The following is a 20,000-nucleotide window of genomic DNA, read 5'->3' on the forward strand; positions in this document are numbered from 1 at the left end:
AAATGGGGGGGTCAGACAGAGAAAGCGGGGGTCTACGGAAACTACCCTTTTTGGGGCGTTGGAAGAGGGTTTCAAAATTGGGGGGTAGAGGATAAGGGGAAAAAGTGGTAGTTCGAAGGCGGGGGGCGTGACGAAGATGGAGTAGTGTTATGGGGAGGTGGGAAATAAGGCTGTAAGGTATTAATAGGGAGGATGGGGTGGTTGATGTTGGAGGTTGTGGGGGTAGAGGTGTTGAAGTTGAGATTTGCTGGGAGAGTGGAAATTTTTCCTTAAGGGTTGATTGTTGGCTACTGTACTGGGTAGGCATGATGAGGGGGTAGTTGTTGAAAGTGTTCGGAGCCGTGGTCAAAGGAGAGCCTGGGGTCAGGGAATCGGGTGGGTTTACATCGTTGGGGCTATTTGATAAAGGGGGCAAGCATCTTTGGGCCCCTAATAGTGGGGATAAGTTTTCATTACTGGCCATGGAAAACCTGGATTATGCTAGGGATAAAAACGGTCCACCCCTCAGGGTCCCCTTGAGGGGTAAGGGCTAGAAAACTAAATCGGGGGAATACCGTGCCCATGGCTCCCTCAGGCCGTTCAGGACTGGCCACAAAGTCAGCCTTTCATCCTTTCAGCACGGCTCTCACACCTTAGGTGGTGGATAGAAGAAGGGGTTTTGGTGAAGGGACAGAAACGAAAAGTGGGAAGGAAAATAAAGAAAGGGCAAAATTAGTTGAGTCGAGGGCGGAGTCCCAAGGTTGGGGAGTTCCCCATCATTGGGTCCCAGTCTCACCTCCTAAGCCCCCCACGACAACAACGGGCAAGGGATTGGGGGGGGAGAATGATGAAGTTTATTGGTACCCATAGATATAGTGGTCACTGACTTGGGTTGGCGTTGCAACTATTAGAGAAGATATTATTGTGTAGTTCTGTCCTGGAGACTTACCGTGTTTATTCCCCGAGTAGAGGAAAACCAAAATTCAATTTTGGGAGGGTTTTCGGGAAGCAAACGTAGGTTTGACTTTCGCCAAACTTTTTTACCCCTGATGCACTCTTAAACCATATTTAAAAACGTTAACAAAGGAAGGGGGGTATCCCTCATAATTCCTCCAAATGAAGAGAATTGACACGCATTACTTTTTCTTAAATGTAAAAAACCAATGCCTTAATGTTCTTTGGGAATTTTGATGTATATCTGACTTTCCCTTTACCAGGCCACCCCCCAATGATGCTTCCTGGCCCCAGCTTTTCCCCAGACCCATCTTGAACTTCTCGGCTTTTATCAATACCAGATTTATGCCGCTGTCCTCTTGTTTCAGAGGCCAGGGGACCTGTTTGTGGAGAAAGAGGGGGACTCTATTGAAGCCAAGCAATTCCACCTGGGATGGAGTGTCTGTCCGGCCGATGTTGCCCCCTGCGGCGCCGTGGAGGAGACCTGCATATCGGGGCCTTTTAGACGAGGAGGAAAGCAGAAAAACTACTGCAGAGTGAGGTACTAGACGCCTCTTCCACCTGTTATCAGCCGCTTCGGGCGAATAATGGATTTAAGCCACTTCGTTCGAGAAGAAAATGAACTATGTAACTGTGCATAGGGACAGAAGAAATAGTAATAAATGTTTATCCTCTCCCAGTGTCACAGAATTATATGAACACGATTTTTCGGTATCGGGTGAGCACATAGCTCACAAAACAGATGTAAAGGTCCCCTGCCCTCTAGAGCCTACAGGTCACTTGGGGACAAGGGATTACCTGTATCCCCCCGTGCAGGGGTTACTGCGTTTTAGAAGTCGCGACATAGTATGTATAGCATCCTGTCCGGGAACAGGCTGTTACTGAAGGAGGGAGGGATGTGGAAGTTAGGATCTTCCACGAGTGTTAAAAAGAAAGGAAAATCACGGGTGCTGGCCACAAGTGGAAAAAACCGGGACGAGAATCGTACGAGGTTACGGATTCACGTGATGATGCTTGCGATGGAGCGACCGGCAGGATGACCCCGGTCGCTTCCCCAGGGGTCTGAGAGGACGAGGTTACACGAGAAAGATCCGGAGAAACATTGGCCAGGGTGCGTTGGTTGTTATTCCGGTAAGCAGGGCCTTGTCAGTTTCTTATTGACTTTCCATTTCAATATAGATGATATATTTCAAGAGAAATTTTGACTACTGTAAATTATATTGAAAATTAATAAATAGTAAATATAAAACTTTTACTTTTAGTTTTCTCAATTCCCTCATTAAACGGAATATCTTTTAAGGTTATTAAAGATGAATAATTCCACCGTGAGATCTGTTTTCCCTGTTTTCTAATAAAACAGCGTTGGTGGCGGCGATCATATTTTAATAGAAACCCGAATAATACTTTTTATTTATCTAGATTTCGATATGTATATATACACATGTCATGTATATGTATGTATATATACCACACATGTACATGTACATGTATGTAAATATACACACATGTACATGTACATGTATATGTATATATTACACACATGTAATGTATATGATGGTAGATATACACACATGTACATGTATAATGTAGTATATATACACCACATGTACATGTATATGTAGGTATATATACACATTTATCATTGATATGTATGTATTATAACACATGTACATGTAATGTTGTATATATACACATGTACATGTATAGTATGTATTATATACACATTGTACATGTATATGTATGTATATATTACACATGTATATGTATATGTATGTATATATACACATGTATATGTATATGTATGTACATGTATATGTATATGTATATATACACTTGTATATGTATATGTATATATATACCACTTCTATTCTGTATATGTATATATACACTTGTATATGTATATGTATATAGACACTGTATATGTATATGTATAATACACTGGATATTGGCATATTATATATACACTTGTATAGTATATGTAATATACACTGATATGAATATGCATATATTACACTTGTATATGTTTATGTATATATACACTTGTATATGTTTATGTATATATACACTTGTATATGTTTATGTATATATACACTTGTATATGTATATGTATATATACACATGTATATGTATATGTATATATACACATGTATGTATATGTATATATACACATGTATATGTATATATATACATGTATATGTATGTATATATATATACACATGTATCTACGTATATACACACATGTATACATGTATATACACATATACATGTATATACATGTATATACACATATAGACATGTATATACATGTATATACCACATATACATGTATATACATGTATATAGACATAGATACATGTATATACATGTATATACACATATTAACATGTATATACATGTAATATACACATATATACATGGTTATAATACATTGTATATACACATATATACATGTATATTCACATATACACATATGTCTATACATATGCATATATATGCATATATGTTGCTCATCCTACCATTATCCTACTGCCAGGATGTTTTCAGGCCCACCTGAAAAGAGAAAGGATGTTCAAGTATTAAGTTCAATTAGACAGCTGAATCACCTATTTCAGAAAAATCCTTGATGCATCAAATATGGTACCCCACCACCTGCCATCTCCTAACATTTATCAACAACAGTCAGAAATGACTTCCAGCCATGAGTGCACTTAGCAAGGTGTGCCAGGGAGATGGGCAAAACAGAAGGAGGGGCGTTTGTCTTGCACGGTCAATTGACTTAATTACAATGATACCCAACCAGTAAGTTGGTGGGCACAAGGCCCCATCAGGTGGATCTAAGGAACGTGCTTCAAGTTATTTGTGCTCTACCAATTTTGCATAAGAATTTCAATAATCTATGTAAGGCATATTCCATTTTTCCTAGGGCTAGTAAAAAAAAATAAATTCAGTAATTCCTAATATTGTAAGAAAAAACACTATTGCAAATAAACTGAATACTAAAATAGAGGTCTGATTACTTACTTTAAGCTGTTCAAACCATACACTGCTCGCTGCCATGTGTCTGCAGGCCACCTGGTAACAATTCCATGTTAATGTGTTGTATTTTAATTTACTGTCAAATGCAATTACTAAGAACAATTTGTATAATATACTGTCAAAAACTGCCTATCTTCATAATATAATCACAACATTTAGAAATGGTTTCTAGATCTATTACCAAAATGTATGTGTATATACATGTGCATGTACATAACCATGAATATGTACACATACATGTATATGTACATATACATGAATATGTAGATATATATGTACATATACATGGCCACCAACCAGTAAGTTGGTGGGCAAAAAAAAAATCTGATGGATCTAAGGAACCTGCTTCAAGTTATATGTGGATCTATCAATTTTGCATATGAATTCATTTACCTATGTTAAAGCATTCTGCCATTCCCTAGGTCATTAAATTTATTTTCAGTAATTCCTAATATCAAATAAAGCATTACAAATAGACTAAACTGAATAGTAAAACAGAGGTATAATTACTTACTTAAAGCTGTTCAAACCATAACACTGCTCACTGCCATGTGTTTGCAGACAATCTGACAGATGTTAAATGTGTTGCAATTCAATTTTTACTGTCAAATCCAATTACTAAGAAAATTTTGCATCAAATAATTGTGAAGCATCTGCCTAGTCCATAATATAATTACAACATTCAGAAATGGTTTTTGGTTGGATTTTCATTCAAAGGTTGGAATCTATTACCAAAATTTCTTGGCATTGAATTTTGTCCCCAAAACACCTGCCTATCTCCCGAACATTGTTCACAACAGTCAGAAATGACTTACAGCCAGAGTGAACTAGCAAAGGTGTTGCTCAGGAGATGTGGCAAACAGAAGGAGGTGCCGTTGTCTTGCACGTCCATGGGACTCATTCACCAATGATACCCAACCAGTAAAGTTGGTGGGCAAAAGCCCCATCAGGTGGATCTAAGGAACGTGCTTCAAGTTATTTGTGGCTCTACCAATTTTGCATAAGAATTTCAATAATCTATGTAAGGCATATTCCATTTTTCCTAGGGCTAGTAAAAAAAAAAAAAAAAAATCAGTAATTGCTAATATTGTAAGAAAAAACACTATTGCAAATAAAACTGAATACTAAAACAGAGTGTGTGTGATACTTACTTAAGCTGTTCAAACCATACACTGCTCGCTGCCATGTGTCTGCAGGCCACCTGGTAACAATTCCATGTTAATGTGTTGTATTTTAATTTACTGTCAAATGCAATTACTAAGAACAATTTGTATCATATATTATCAAAAACTGCCTATCTTCATAATATAATCAATCAAAAACTGCCTATCTTCATAATATAATCACAACATTCAGAAATGGTTTCTAGATCTATTACCAAAATGTATGTGCATATACATGTGCATGTGGATGTGCATGTACATGTACATATACATGAATATGTAGATATGTACATATACATGGCCACCAACCAGTAAAGTTGGTGAGCAAAAAAAAAAAACATCATATAGATCTAAGGAACGTGCTTCAAGTTATTTGTGGATCTATCAATTTTGCATATGAATTTCAATTATCTATGTAAGGTATATTCCATTTTTCCTAGGTCTATTTTTTTTTTTTTTTTTTTATTTTTTTTTTTTTTGTGTAATTCCTAATATTGCAATAAAACACCACAACCCCTCCTCCCCCGCAAATTAAACTGAAACTAAAACAGAGGTCTAATTTACTTACTTAAAGCTGTCAAACCATACACTGTTCATGCTTGTGTTTGCGGGCACCTGATAAAGAGAACCAATTCCACGTTTGTTTTAATTTTACTGTCAAAGCAGTACTAAGAACAAATTTGTATATATCTAGTCAGAACTGACTATCTTCATAATATAAAATCACAACATTCAGAAGAGGGCTTCGGGATCTATTACCAAAATGTACGGGTATATATACATGCTATACAGTTACGGTGTTATAACATGTATGTGAGCATATGCACATGTGTGTGATATGCACGGCATGTGCACTATGCACGTATGTGCACCTACTGCACGTATGGCACATGTGCACGAGTGCACATGTGCACGTATGTGCACATGTGCACGTATGTGCACATGTGCACGTATGTGCACATATGCACGTATGTGCACATATGCACATACATGTATATGTATATACATGTATGTACATGTACATACATACGCATATGTATGACACCATGGATGTGATATGGATTATACATGATATGTATACACATGTATGTATATACATGTATATATACATCTATACACATGTACATGTATATGAGTATATATGTAAACTATTATAACATGTTCCTCATCTACATTGTCCACGGACAGAGTTTCAGGCCCACCTCCAAAGAGACAGTGAATGTCACATGTATTGCAATTCATAGCTGAATCATCTAATCTCAGACATCATTATGCATTCAAATATTGCCCCTAAAAAACCCACTATTCCCAAAACATAATTACAATGTCATAATGAAGTACCTGCCAGAGTGAACTAGAAGGTTGTGTGCATTCAGGGAGGTGTGGCAAACAAACGAGTGCTGTGGTCTAGCACATCAATGACTCATTCACAGCTGATACCCAAAACAAGTAAAGTTGGTGGCAAAAACCCATTAGGTGGATCTCAGGAACATGCGTCAAGGTTATTGTGGCCTACAATTTTGCATTTGAATTTCAATTATCTATGTTCAGCATTTTCCATTTTTCCGTAGGTGTCTTATTAATATTTTCCTGTCATTCCTAATAGTGTATAATACAAAATAATTAAATGAATAGTAAAACAGGGGTATTATTAAAGCTGTTTTCAAACCATACAACGCCATGCCATGTGTTTGCAGGCAATTGACAAGAGATGTTAAATGGTTGCCAATTCATTTATTAACTGGTCAAATCCCAATTACTAAGAAAAATTTTGCATCAAATATTGTGAAGCATCTGCCTTAGTACATCATATCATACAACATCAGAAATGGTTGTTGGATGATTCATTCAAAGCTGGATCTATTACCAAAAATTTCTGGCATGAATTTTGTCCCCAACACCTTTGCCTATCTCCCTAAACATTATCACACAGTCCAGAAATGACTTCCAGCCAGAGTGAACTAGCAAGGGTGTGCTCAGGGAGATGTGGCAACAGAAGAGGTGCCGTGTCTGCACGTCAATGACTCTCACCGATGATTACCAACCGTAAGTGGTAGGCAAACAGCCTCATCAGGTGGATCTAAGGGAACATGCTTTAAATTCTTGTGGCTCTACCAATTTTGCATTATGAATTAATTATTATTTTTCCTAGATAGTAAAATACTATTTTTTCAGTATTTCCTAATGTTTTTTATTTAATTCCACTGTCAATTCAATATAAGAACAATTTGGGCATCAAATACTGTCAAACATCTACAAACTACCTATTTTCATAATGTAATCACAACATTCAGAAATAGTTTCTGGATCTATTACCAAAATTTCTTGGCACTGACTTTGTCCCCACACCTGCCTATCTCCCTAACATTATCACAACACTCAGAAATTACTTCCAGCCAGAGTGAACTAAGCAAGGTGTGCTCAGGGAGGTGTGGCAAACAGGAGATGCCGCCATTATCTTCTACGTCAATGACTCATTCGCCAAAGATACCCAACAAATAAAGATGGTGGCAAAAAAAACATCAGGTGGATCTAAGGAACATGCTCATCTCCGGCATTTATCCATTTCATTTGTGCATTTCAACTATATTTCAATAGTATCATTCATTAAAGTTGGTGGGCAAAAGCCCCATCAGGTGGATCTAAGGAACGTGCTTCAAGTTATTTGTGGCTCTACCAATTTTGCATAAGAATTTCAATAATCTATGTAAGGCATATTCCATTTTTCCTAGGTCTTGTAAAAAAAAAAAAAAAAAAAAAAAAAAAAAAAAAAAAAAAAAATCAGTAATTCCTAATATTGTAAGAAAAAACACTATTGCAAATAAACTGAATACTAAAATAGAGGTCTGATTACTTACTTTAAGCTGTTCAAACCATACACTGCTCGCTGCCATGTGTCTGGCAGGCCCACCTGGTAAACAATCCATGTTAATGTGTTTGTATTTTAATTTACTGTCAATCGCAAATTACTAAGAACATTTGTATCATATGCTGTCAAAAACTGCCTAATCTTCATAAATATAATCACAACATTTAGAAATGGTTTCTAGATCTATTACCAAAATGTATGTGTATATACATGTGCATGTACATAACCATGAATATGTACACATACATGTATATGTACATATACATGAATATGTACATATATATGTACATATACATGGCCACCAACCAGTAAGTTGGTGGGCAAAAAAAAATCTGATGGATCTAAGGAACCTGCTTCAAGTTATATGTGGATCTATCAATTTGCATATGAATTTCAATTACCTATGTAAGCATTTTCAATTTTTCCTAGTCTATTAATAATTTATTTTTCAGTACTTCCAAATCATATAAGCCATTACAAATAGCTAAATGAATATGTAAAACAGAGGTATAATTACTATTAGCTGTTCAAACCATAACACTGCTCACTTCCATCTGTTCAAGTGATGTTAAAAATGTGTTGCAATCCCCCCCCCCCCCCCAATTTTATACTGTTCAAATCAAAATTACCTTAAGAAAAATTTTGCATCAATATTGTGAAGCATCTGCCTAGTACATAACATTAATTACAACATTTAGAAAGGTTTGTCGGTGATTTTTCATTCAAAGCTGGATTATTACCAAAAATTTCTTGGCATTGAATTTTGTCCCCAAACCTGCCTATCTCCCTAACATTATCACAACAGTCAGAAATGACTTCCAGCCAGAGTGAACTAGCAAGGTGTGCTCAGGGAGATGTGGGCAAACAGAAGGTGCCGTGTCCTGCCCACGTCAAATGGACTCATTTCACCAATGATACCCAACCAGTAAAGTTGTGTGGGCAAAAGCCCCATAAAGGTGGATCTAAGGGAATGGCTTTCAAGTATTTGTGGGCTCTACCAATTTTGGCATATGATTTCAATTATCTATGTGGTATATTCCATTTTTCCTAGGTCTACTAATTTTTTTTTTTTTTTTAGTAATTCCTAATACTGCAATAAAAACACCACTGCGAATAAACTGAATACTAAAACAGAGGTCTAATTACTTACTTAACCCATAATTGACGGGTAGCATCATTAGAGGCCCCGGGGCCTCGCTGCCGGGGGTTTTATATCGTCACCGAGCATGCGGACCAATCATGCCAAATACCAGTCATTCCCATGCCGTTATTCGTAATACTACGAAGATATGTTGTATTTAAATTTCATTATTTTTTTAGTTCTCTACTTGCCCAAACTTCCTGAATTAAATCGAGACTGAAGGGTATTTTTGTTGTTATTATAGACTCATTAGTTGATCATTATTCGGTCTATAGTCCGAATAAAATAAGCAGTGTGGCATCATGGAGTGAACTTGTCGGTTTGTGTTGCAGTTTTTTTTTTGTTTTTGTTGCATGGTAAAAATGAGAAAGTGTTAGAACCGACGTAATCACACTTTCACTGGACAAAAAAATAATCTTTGCCGTGATGGTAACAAACAAAAACACTCATGGCAGGTTCATGCATACTCTATGTCATGTGCGTTACGTGCCCCCGGCAGATGGTCCCGCCATGCCATGGCATGTACGTACATGCCACCCGTCGGCAATGGGTTAAAGCTGTTCAAACCATACACTGTTCACTGCCTTGTGTTTGCGGGCCACCTGATAAGAGAACAATTCCATGTTGTTTTAATTTCACTGTCAAATACGTTACTAAGGAACAATTTTGTAATCATATATAGTCAAAACTGACTATCTTCATAATATAATCACAACATTCCAAAGAAAGGGCTTCTGGATCTATTACCAAAATGTACGGGTATATTATACAACTGCTATACAGTACGGGTGTATATACACGTAGTGAATATGCACGATGTTGTACATATGCACGTATGTGACATAGGCACGTAATGTTGTAATATGCACGTATGTGTACATATGACGTATGTGTACAATACATGTAATGTTATACAGTATAGGACATGTACCTAACATACGCCTATGTATGCACATGTACGTATATGGATATACCATGTATATGGATATATATGTCTATGTATACACATGTATGTATATACATGTAATATAAAACATATACACATCTACATGTATATGCATGATATATGTAAATCTAGAACATGTTCCTCATCCTACATTGTCCACTGCCAGATGTTTTCAGCCACTGAAAAGAGAAAGGAATGTTCAATGTATTGCAATTTCATAGCTGAAATCATCTAATCTCAGAAATTCATTATGCATCAAATATTGTCCCCAACCTACTCCCCAAACTAATTACAATTGTCATAAATGAGTTACCTGGCCAGAGTGAACTAGCAAGGTGTGCTCAGGAGGTGTGGCAAACAAAGAGGTGTGCTGGTCTAGCACATCAATGACTCATTCACAGATGATACCAAACCAGTAAAGTTGGTGGGCAACAAAAAAAACCCATTAGGTGATCCAGGAACATGCTTCAAGTTATTTGTGGCTCTACCAATTTTGATTTTGAATTTCAATTATCTATGTTAAGCATTTTCAATTTTTCATAGGTGTATTATAATCTATTTTTCTGTAATTCCTAATATTGTATAATACAAATAATTAAATTGAATAGTAAAACAGGGGTATTACTTAAAGCTGTTCAAACCATAACACTGCTCACTGCCATGTGTTTGCAGGCAATCTGACAAGAGATGTTAAATGTGTTGCAATTCAATTTATACTGTCAAATCCAATTACTAAGAAAATTGTACATCAAATATTGGGAAAGCAGTCTGCCTAGTACATAATATAATTACAACATTCAGAAATGGTTTGTGGATGATTTCATTCAAAGCTGGATCTATTACCAAAATTTCTTGGCATTGAAATTTTGTCCCCATACACCTGCCTATCTCCCTAAATTATCACACAGTCAGAAATGACTCTTCCAGCCAGAGTGAACTAGCAAGGTGTGCTCAGGCGAGATTTGGCAAAACAGAAGGAGTTGCCGTTGTCTTGCACGTCAAGGATAATTCACCAATGATACCCAAACAGTAAAGGCTGGTGGGCCCCCCCCAAAGCCCCATCAGGTGGATCTAAGGAACGTGCTTCAAGTTATTTGTAGCTCTACCAATTTTGCATAAGAATTTCAATAATCTATGTAAGGCATATTCCATTTTTCCTAGGGCTAGTAAAAAAAAATAAATCATTAAATTCCTATATTGTAAGAAAAAACACATTGCAAATAACTGAATACTAAAAATAGAGGTCTCTGTATACTATTGTAAGCTGTTCAAAACCATACACTGCTCGCTGCCATGTGTCTGCAGGCCACCTCGGTAACAATTCCATGTTAATGTGTTGTATTTTAATTTGCTGTCAAATGCAATTACTAAGAACAATTTGTATAATATACTGTCAAAAACTGCCTATCTTCATAATATAATCACAACATTTAGAAATGGTTTCTAGATCTATTACCAAAATGTATGTGTATATACATGTGCATGTACATAATCATGAATATGTACACATACATGTATATGTACATATACATGAATATGTACATATATATGTACATATACATGGCCACCAACCAGTAAGTTGGTGGGGCAAAAAAAAAAATCTGATGGATTAAGGAAACCTGCTTCAAAGTTATTATGTGGATTATCAATTTTGAATATGAATTTTCAATTACCTATGTTAACATTTCATTTTTCCTGGGTCTATTACAATTTATTTTCCGTAATTTCCTAATACATAATAAAAGCCATTACCAAATAGCTAACTGACTATGGTAAAAACAGAGGTATAATTACTTACTTAAAGCTGCTTAAAACCATAACACTGCTCAACTGCCATCTGCAAAGTGATGTTAATGTGTTGCAATTCAAATTAATACTGTCAAATCCCAAGTACTAAGAAAAATGCATCAAATATTGTGAAGCATCTGCCTAGTACACAATTACAACATTCAGAAATGGTTTGTGGTTGATTTTCATTCAAAGCTGGATCTATTACCAAAATTTCTTGGCATTGAATTTTGTCCCCAACACCTGCCTATCTCCCTAACATATCCACAACAGTCAGAAATGACTTCCACCCAGAATGAACTAGCAAGGGTGGATCAGGGAGATGTGGCAAACAGAGGAGGGATGCCGTGTCTTGCACGTTCAATGACTAATTCACCAATGATACCCAACCAGTAAAGTTGGTGGCACAGCCCATCAGGTGGATCTAAGTGTAACGGCTTCAAGTTATTGTGTAGCTCTACCAATTTTGCATAAGAATTTCAATAATCTATGTAAGGCATATTCCATTTTTCCTAGGGCTAGTAAAAAAAAATAAAATTCAGTAATTCCTAATATTGTAAGAAAAAACACTATTGCAAATAAACTGAATACTAAAACAGAGGTCTGATTACTTACTTTAAGCTGTTCAAACCATACACTGCTCGCTGCCATGTGTCTGCAGGCCACCTGGTAACAATTCCATGTTAATGTGTTGTATTTTAATTTACTGTCAAATGCAATTACTAAGAACAAATTTGTAATAATAACTGTCAAAAAAACGCCTATCTTCATAATATAATAACAACATTTAGAACTTGTTCTAGAGCTATTACAAAATGTATGATATATAATGTGCATGTGAATGTTACATAACCATGAATAATGTACATATTACATGTATATGTACATATTACATGAATATGTAGATATATATGTACATATACATGGCCACCAACCAGTAAGTTGGTGGGCAAAAAAAAAATCTGATGGATCTAAGGAACCTGCTTCAAGTTATATGTGGATCTATCAATTTTGCATATGAATTTCAATTACCTATGTTAAGCATTTTCCATTTTTCCTAGGTCTATTAAAATTTATCTTTTAGTAATTCCTAATATCATAATAAAAGCCATTACAAATAGCTAAACTGAATAGTAAAACAGAGGTATAATTACTTACTTAAAGCTGTTCAAACCATAACACTGCTCACTGCCATGTGTTTGCAGACAATCTGACAGATGTTAAATGTGTTGCAATTCAATTTTTACTGTCAAATCCAATTACTAAGAACAAATTGCATGCAAATACTTGTGGAAGCATCTGCCGAGTACACATATTATAATTACAACATTAGGAAAGGTTTGTGGTTGATTTTCATCAAAGTTGGATCAATTACCAAAATGCTTGGCATGAATAATTTTGTCCCCAACACCTGCCTATCTCCCTAACATTGTCACAACAGTCAGAATGACTTCCAGCTAGAGTGAACTAGCAAAGGTGTGCTCAGGGAGATTTGGCACAACAGAGGAGGTTAGCCGTTGTCTTGCAGTCCAATGACTCATTCACCAATGATACCAACCATTAAAGTTGGTGGGCAAACGCCCCATCAGGTGGATCTAAGGAACGGCGTCAAGTTATTTGTAGCTTTACCACTTTTCCTACCCAACCCTTTGTGGCATAAGAATTTCAATAATCTATGTAAGGCATATTCCATTTTTCCTAGGGCTAGTAAAAAAAATAAATTCAGTAATTCCTAATATTGTAAGAAAAAACACTATTGCAAATAAACTGAATACTAAAATAGAGGTCTGATTACTTACTTTAAAGCTGTTCAAACATACACTGCTCGCCGGCCATGTGTCTGGCAGGCACTGGTAACAATTCCATGTTAATGTGTGTATTTTAATTGCTGTCAAAATGCAATTACTAAGAACAATTTGTATAATTATACTGTCCCAAAAACTGCCTATCTTCATAATATAATCACAACATTTAGAAATGGTTTCTAGATCTATTACCAAAATGTATGTGTATATACATGTGCATGTACATAATCATGAATATGTACACATACATGTATATGTACATATACATGAATATGTAGATATATATGTACATATACATGGCCACCAACCAGTAAGTTGGGTGGGCAAAAAAAAAGTCTGATGGATCTAAGGAACCTGCTTCAAGTTATATGTGGATCTATCAATTTTGCATATGAATTTCATTACCTATGTTAAAGCATTTTTCCATTTTTCCTGGGTCTATTAAAATTTATTTTCAGAATTCCTAATATTCATAATAAAAGCCATTAAAATAGTAAAATGCATAGTAAAAACAGAGGTAGAATTACTTACTTAAAAGCTGTTTCAAACATAACACTGCCCACGCATCTGTCAAGTGATGTTAAAATGTGTTGCAATTCAATTATACTGTCAATCCAATTACAAGAAAAAATTTGCATCAAATATTGTGAAGCAACTGCCTAGTACCACAATTACAACATTCAGAAATGTTTGTGTGATTTTCATTCAAAAGCTGGATCTATTACCAAATTGCTTGCCAGAATTTTCGTCCCCAACACCCTGGCCTATCTCCCTAACATGCTATTATCACAATCAGTCAGAAATGACTTCCAGCAGAATGAACTAGCAAGGTGTGCTCAGCCCAGATGTGGCAAACAGAAGGAGGTGCGTTGTCTTGCACGTCAATGACTCATTCACCAATGATACCCAACCAGTAAAGTTGGTGGGCAAAAGCCCCATCAGGTGGATCTAAGGAACGTGCTTCAAGTTATTTGTAGCTCTACCAATTTTGCATAAGAATTTCAATAATCTATGTAAGGCATATTCCATTTTTCCTAGGGCTAGTAAAAAAAAATAAATTCAGTAATTCCTAATATTGTAAGAAAAAACACTATTGCAAATAAAACTGAATACTAAAACCGAGTTCTGATTAATTACTTTAAGTTTTCAAACCATACACTGCTTGCTGCCATGTGATCATGCAGGCCACCTGGTAACAATTCCATGTTAATGTGTTGTATTTTAATTTACTGTCAAATGCAATTACTAAGAACAATTTGTATAATATACTGTCAAAAACTGCCTATCTTCATAATATAATCACAACATTTAGAAATGGTTTCTAGATCTATTACCAAAATGTATGCATATATACATGTGCATGTGCATGTACATAACCATGAATATGTACATATACATGTATATGTACATATACATGAATATGTAGATATATATGTACATATACATGGCCACCAACCAGTAAGTTGGTGGGCAAAAAAAAAATCTGATGGATCTAAGGAACCTGCTTCAAGTTATATGTGGATCTATCAATTTTGCATATGAATTTCAATTACCTATGTTAAGCATTTTCCATTTTTCCTAGGTCTGATTTTAAAATTTATCTATTTAGTAATTCTAATATCAATAATAAAGCCTTACAAATAGCTACAACTGAATAGTAAAACAGAGGTATAAATTACTTACTTAAAGCTGTTCAAACCATAACACTGCTCACTGCCATGTGTTTGCAGACAATCTGACAGATATTAAATGTGTTGCAATTCAATTTTTACTGTCAAATCCAATTACTAAGAAAATTTTGCTCATCAAATATTGTGAAGCATTCTGCCTAGTTCCATAAATATAAATTACAAACATTCAGGAAATGGTTTGTGGTGATGTCATTTCAAAAGTTGGATCAATTACCAAAAATTCCTGGCATGAATTTGTCCCCAACACCTGCCTATCTCCCCTAACATTGTCACAACCCCCATTCCCAGAAAATGACTTCCAGCCAGAGTGAATAGCAAGGTGTGCTCAGGGAGAGTGGCAAACAGAAGGAGTGCCGTGTCTTGCCGTCAATGACTCATTCACAATGATACCCAACCAGTAAAGTTGGTGGGCAAAGCCCCATCAGTGGATCTAAGGAAGTGCTTCAAGTATGTGGCTACCATTTATGCCATAAGAATGTTCAATAATCTATGTAAGGCATATTCTATTTTTCCTAGGGCTAGTAAAAAAAAAAAAAAAAAATCAGTAATTCCTAATATTGTAAGAAAAAACACTATTGCAAATAAACTGAATACTAAAACAGAGGTGTGATTACTTACTTTAAGCTGTTTCAAACCATACACTGCCGCGGCCATGTGTCTGCAGGCCACTGAAACAATTCATGGTACGTGTGTATTTAATTTACTGTCAAATGCAATTACTAAGAACAATTTGTATCATATATTATCAAAAACTGCCTATCTTTCATAAATATAATCAATCAAAAACTGCCTATCTTCATAATATAATCACAAACATTCAGAAATGGTTTCTAGATCTATTACCAAAGTTATGATGAATATACATGTCATGTGGATTGTGCATGTTACAATGTACATTATACATGAATATGTAGATATGTACATATACCATGGCCACCAACCAGTAAAGTTGTAGAGCCAAAAAAAAAAAACCTTCATAATAGATCTAAGGAACGTTGCTTCAAGTTATTTGTGATCTATCAATTTGCATATGAATTTTCAATTATCTATGAAGGTATATCCTATTTTTCCTAGTGCTATTTTCTTTTTTTTTTAGTTAATCCTAATACTGCAATAAAACACCACTGCAAAATAAACTGAATACTAAAACAGAGGTCTAATTACTTACTTTAAAAGCTGTTCAAACCATACACTGTTCACTGCCTTGTGTTTGCGGGCCAACTGATAGAGAACACTTCCATGGTGTTTTAATTTACTGTCAAATCCAGGTACTAAGAACATTTGTATCATTATATAGTCAGAAACTGACTATCTTCATAATAAATCACAACTTCAGAAAGGGCTTATGGATTATTACCAAAATGTACGGGTATATTTACATGCATATACAAGTACGGGAGTGGTATATTACACGTATGTGGTACATAGACGTATGTGCACATATGCACGTATGTGCACAGATGACGTATGTGCACTATGCACGGTATGTGACACATATGCACGTATGTGCACAATGCACGTATGTGTACATATGCGACGTATGTGTACACTACTGTAATGTATATACTGTAGTACATGGTACATCATACGCATATATATGCCACATGTATATGGATAATACATGTATATGGGATATACATGTAGATGTTATACACATGTATGTATATACATGTTATAATATCATATATACAAATATACATGTATGAGCATTTATATATGTAAATATATATAACATGTTCCTCATCATACATTGTCCATTGCCAGATACGTTTTCAGGCCACCAGAAAGTGAAGTGAATGTCAATGTATTGCAATTTCATAGCTGATCAATCTAACTCAGAAATCAGTATGCATCAAATATGTCCCCAACACTATCTCCCAAACAGAATTACAATAGTCATAAATGAAGTAACTGCAGAGTGAACTGCAAGGTGTGCTCAGGAGATGTGGCAAACAAACGAGGTGCTGTTGTATAGCACATCAATGACTCATTCACAGATGATACCCAACCAGTAAAGTGGTGGGCAAAAAAACACCATTAGGTGGTCTCAGGAACAGCTTCATGTATTTGTGGCCTCTACCAATTTTGCATTTGAATTTCAATTATCTATGTTAAGCATTTTCCATTTTTCCTAGGTGTATTATAAATCTATTTCTTAATTCCTAATATTGTATAATACAAATAATTAAATTGAATAGTAAAACAGGTGTATTACTTAAAGCTTTTGGTCAAACCATAACACTGCTCACTGCCATGTGTTTGCAGGCAATCTGACAAGAGATGTTAAATGTTGTTGAGAAATTTCAATTTATTACTGTCAAATCCAATTACTAGAATTTGCATCAAATAGTGTGAAGCATCTGCCTAGTACATATTTATATATAAGGTACAAACTATTCAGAAATGGTTTGTGATGATTTTCATTCAAAGCTGAATCTATTACCAAAATTTCTTGCATTTGAATTTGTTCCCAACACCTGCCTATCCCCTAACATATCACAACAGTCAGAAATGACTTCCAGCCAGAGTGAACTAGCAAGGTGTGCTCAGGGAGATGTGGCAAACAGAAGGAGGTGCCGTTGTCTTGCACGTCAATGACTCATTCACCGATGATACCCAACCGGTAAAGTTGGTAGGCAAAAGCCTCATCAGGTGGATCTAAGGAACATGCTTTAAATTCTTTGTGGCTCTGCCAATTTTGCATATGAATTTTAATTATCTATTTTTCCTAGGTCTAGTAAAATATATTTTTCAGTATTTCCTAATGTTTTATTTTAATTCACTGTCAAATTCAATTACTAAGAACAATTTGTATCAAATATTGTCAAACATCTACAAACTACCTATCTTCATAATGTAATCACAACATTCAGAAATAGTTTCTGGATCTATTACCAAAATTTCTTGGCACTGACTTTGTCCCCACACCTGCCTATCTCCCTAACATTATCACAACACTCAGAAATTACTTCCAGCCAGAGTGAACTAAGCAAGGTGTGCTCAGGGAGGTGTGGCAAACAGGAGATGCCGCCATTATCTTCTACGTCAAGATCATTTGCAAAGATACCCAACAAATAAAGATGGTGGGCAAAAAAAACATCAGGTGGATCTAAGGAACATGCTCATCTCTGGCATTTATCCATTTCATTTGTGCATTTCAACTATATTTCAATAGTATCATTCATTTATTAATACAGAAACTTATTTTTCTTTTCTTTCATGCCTATTTAAAACAGGCCCTGATTCATACTGTAGCCTTCATAAGAATGTAAATAAAATAATCTTCAATGGTTTAAAAAGTATAGATAAAAAGCATAAAAAATACTCACCTACATACTGCTCATTCTATATCGGTTGTATTTAACATCTGAATCATGGCTTTATGACCAATGGGCTAGTTCTTAGGTGTGCCAGAGACATTTACTTACAATTTATTACCAAAGATTAATATTGCTTTATAGTATAAATATAATGTCTATAATTGTAACTTCAATGCTGATACCATTAATAATAAAAACAATTTTCCCAAACATTCAAGGAAAGGTGAAATCAGGCTAAGTTTAATAACTGGCTCCTTGGTAGCTGAGCTCTAGGAGATATCTCTGTACATAGACATTTCACAAAACGATACTACAGTTGACACTAGACTTTCCCAGGTTAATATTAGGTTAATATTACTATAAGCAATACAAGGTAAAATAAAATACTTCAAAAATTAAGAAAATGGGTAAACAGGCAGTGCAGACATTATGAACTGGTGCACCACAAGTCTTATAAAATCAAAGTGTGTATATATAAACATTTAGGATTTAAACATTTTGATTTTAACCTAAATCTGATGGGCATGGCATGTACATATATATATATTCCCTAGGCCAGGGAGCTACATTCCCAGGAACCATGTGGTGATATATACACCTAGCCAGGGGGCTATGCCATGACACAGCACTTAAAATTAAACATTTCTCACCGGCATTTCTCGACGTAATGATGTCACACAGCCTGTCAAATCTCCCAGTGGCAAAACACGCATTCGCACAAGGTTATTGTACAGAATAACAAATATTTACCAAAACACATAAATGAAGTATAATAAAACTAAAAAACATTACATGCATGAATTCGAGCAAACAGATGCTGATATTTACAAAAGGTTCATTCTCACAAAAGCGTAACAATAAATGGATTACTTGGTAGATCGCAGTAATTAGTATGCATCACATTAGTTTTGGTCCTCCCGAGGTAAACATGGATGGTGACTTAGAAAATGAAGGGTTGATCTTCTCTCTTCTCTGTTCCTTATCTCCCTTATTTTCGATTTGCGCACATTTTGCCGTAGATGAAAAGTGTCTTAGTTTTCATAAAGATAACCACTCTATACAATTTTTTTACAGTAATCCTGGTTAACATTCATGGAAAGATTTCCTGTTGTTTAGGCTTAATTCTTGTGCTCTATAAGATGGCAGTGTCCATATTCCTCTATATCTATGCATAGCCCTCAGTAATATTAAATACATGGGTTAATGTTACTGAGAGCGACGCACAAAGATAGAGGGAAATGGACACTGCCATCTTTTAGAGCATAAGAAACAAAGAAAACAGCACAGGTACAGTTGCAGCAACCTCCT

General features: G+C 35.5%; 1 protein-coding gene and 2 non-coding genes across 3 annotated transcripts in view; all 3 read right to left on the reverse strand.

The window, feature by feature from the left end:
* Window positions 1-3,807: 3,807 nt before the first annotated feature.
* Window positions 3,808-20,000, reverse strand: part of LOC119581968 — a 17,534-nt gene continuing 1,341 nt past the window's right edge. Inside the window, exons 2-7 of the mRNA XM_037930153.1 lie at window positions 12,492-12,542; window positions 11,384-11,398; window positions 7,991-8,026; window positions 5,121-5,170; window positions 4,484-4,535; window positions 3,808-4,005 (exon numbers count right to left, since the gene is read on the reverse strand). Of these exons, the coding sequence (XP_037786081.1) occupies window positions 3,951-4,005; window positions 4,484-4,535; window positions 5,121-5,170; window positions 7,991-8,026; window positions 11,384-11,398; window positions 12,492-12,542 (259 nt within the window). The 3' untranslated portion in view covers window positions 3,808-3,950. The remainder of the gene's footprint in view (window positions 4,006-4,483; window positions 4,536-5,120; window positions 5,171-7,990; window positions 8,027-11,383; window positions 11,399-12,491; window positions 12,543-20,000) is intronic.
* On the reverse strand, window positions 14,526-14,643 carry LOC119584677. Its single transcript, XR_005229837.1, has one exon. It is a non-coding gene; the product is annotated as a small nucleolar RNA SNORA53 (small nucleolar RNA).
* Window positions 17,836-18,044, reverse strand: LOC119584669. The gene has a single exon (XR_005229836.1). It is a non-coding gene; the product is annotated as a small nucleolar RNA SNORA53 (small nucleolar RNA).

This window comes from Penaeus monodon, chromosome 2, assembly GCF_015228065.2.
Source record: "Penaeus monodon isolate SGIC_2016 chromosome 2, NSTDA_Pmon_1, whole genome shotgun sequence".
Lineage (NCBI taxonomy): Eukaryota > Metazoa > Arthropoda > Malacostraca > Decapoda > Penaeidae > Penaeus > Penaeus monodon.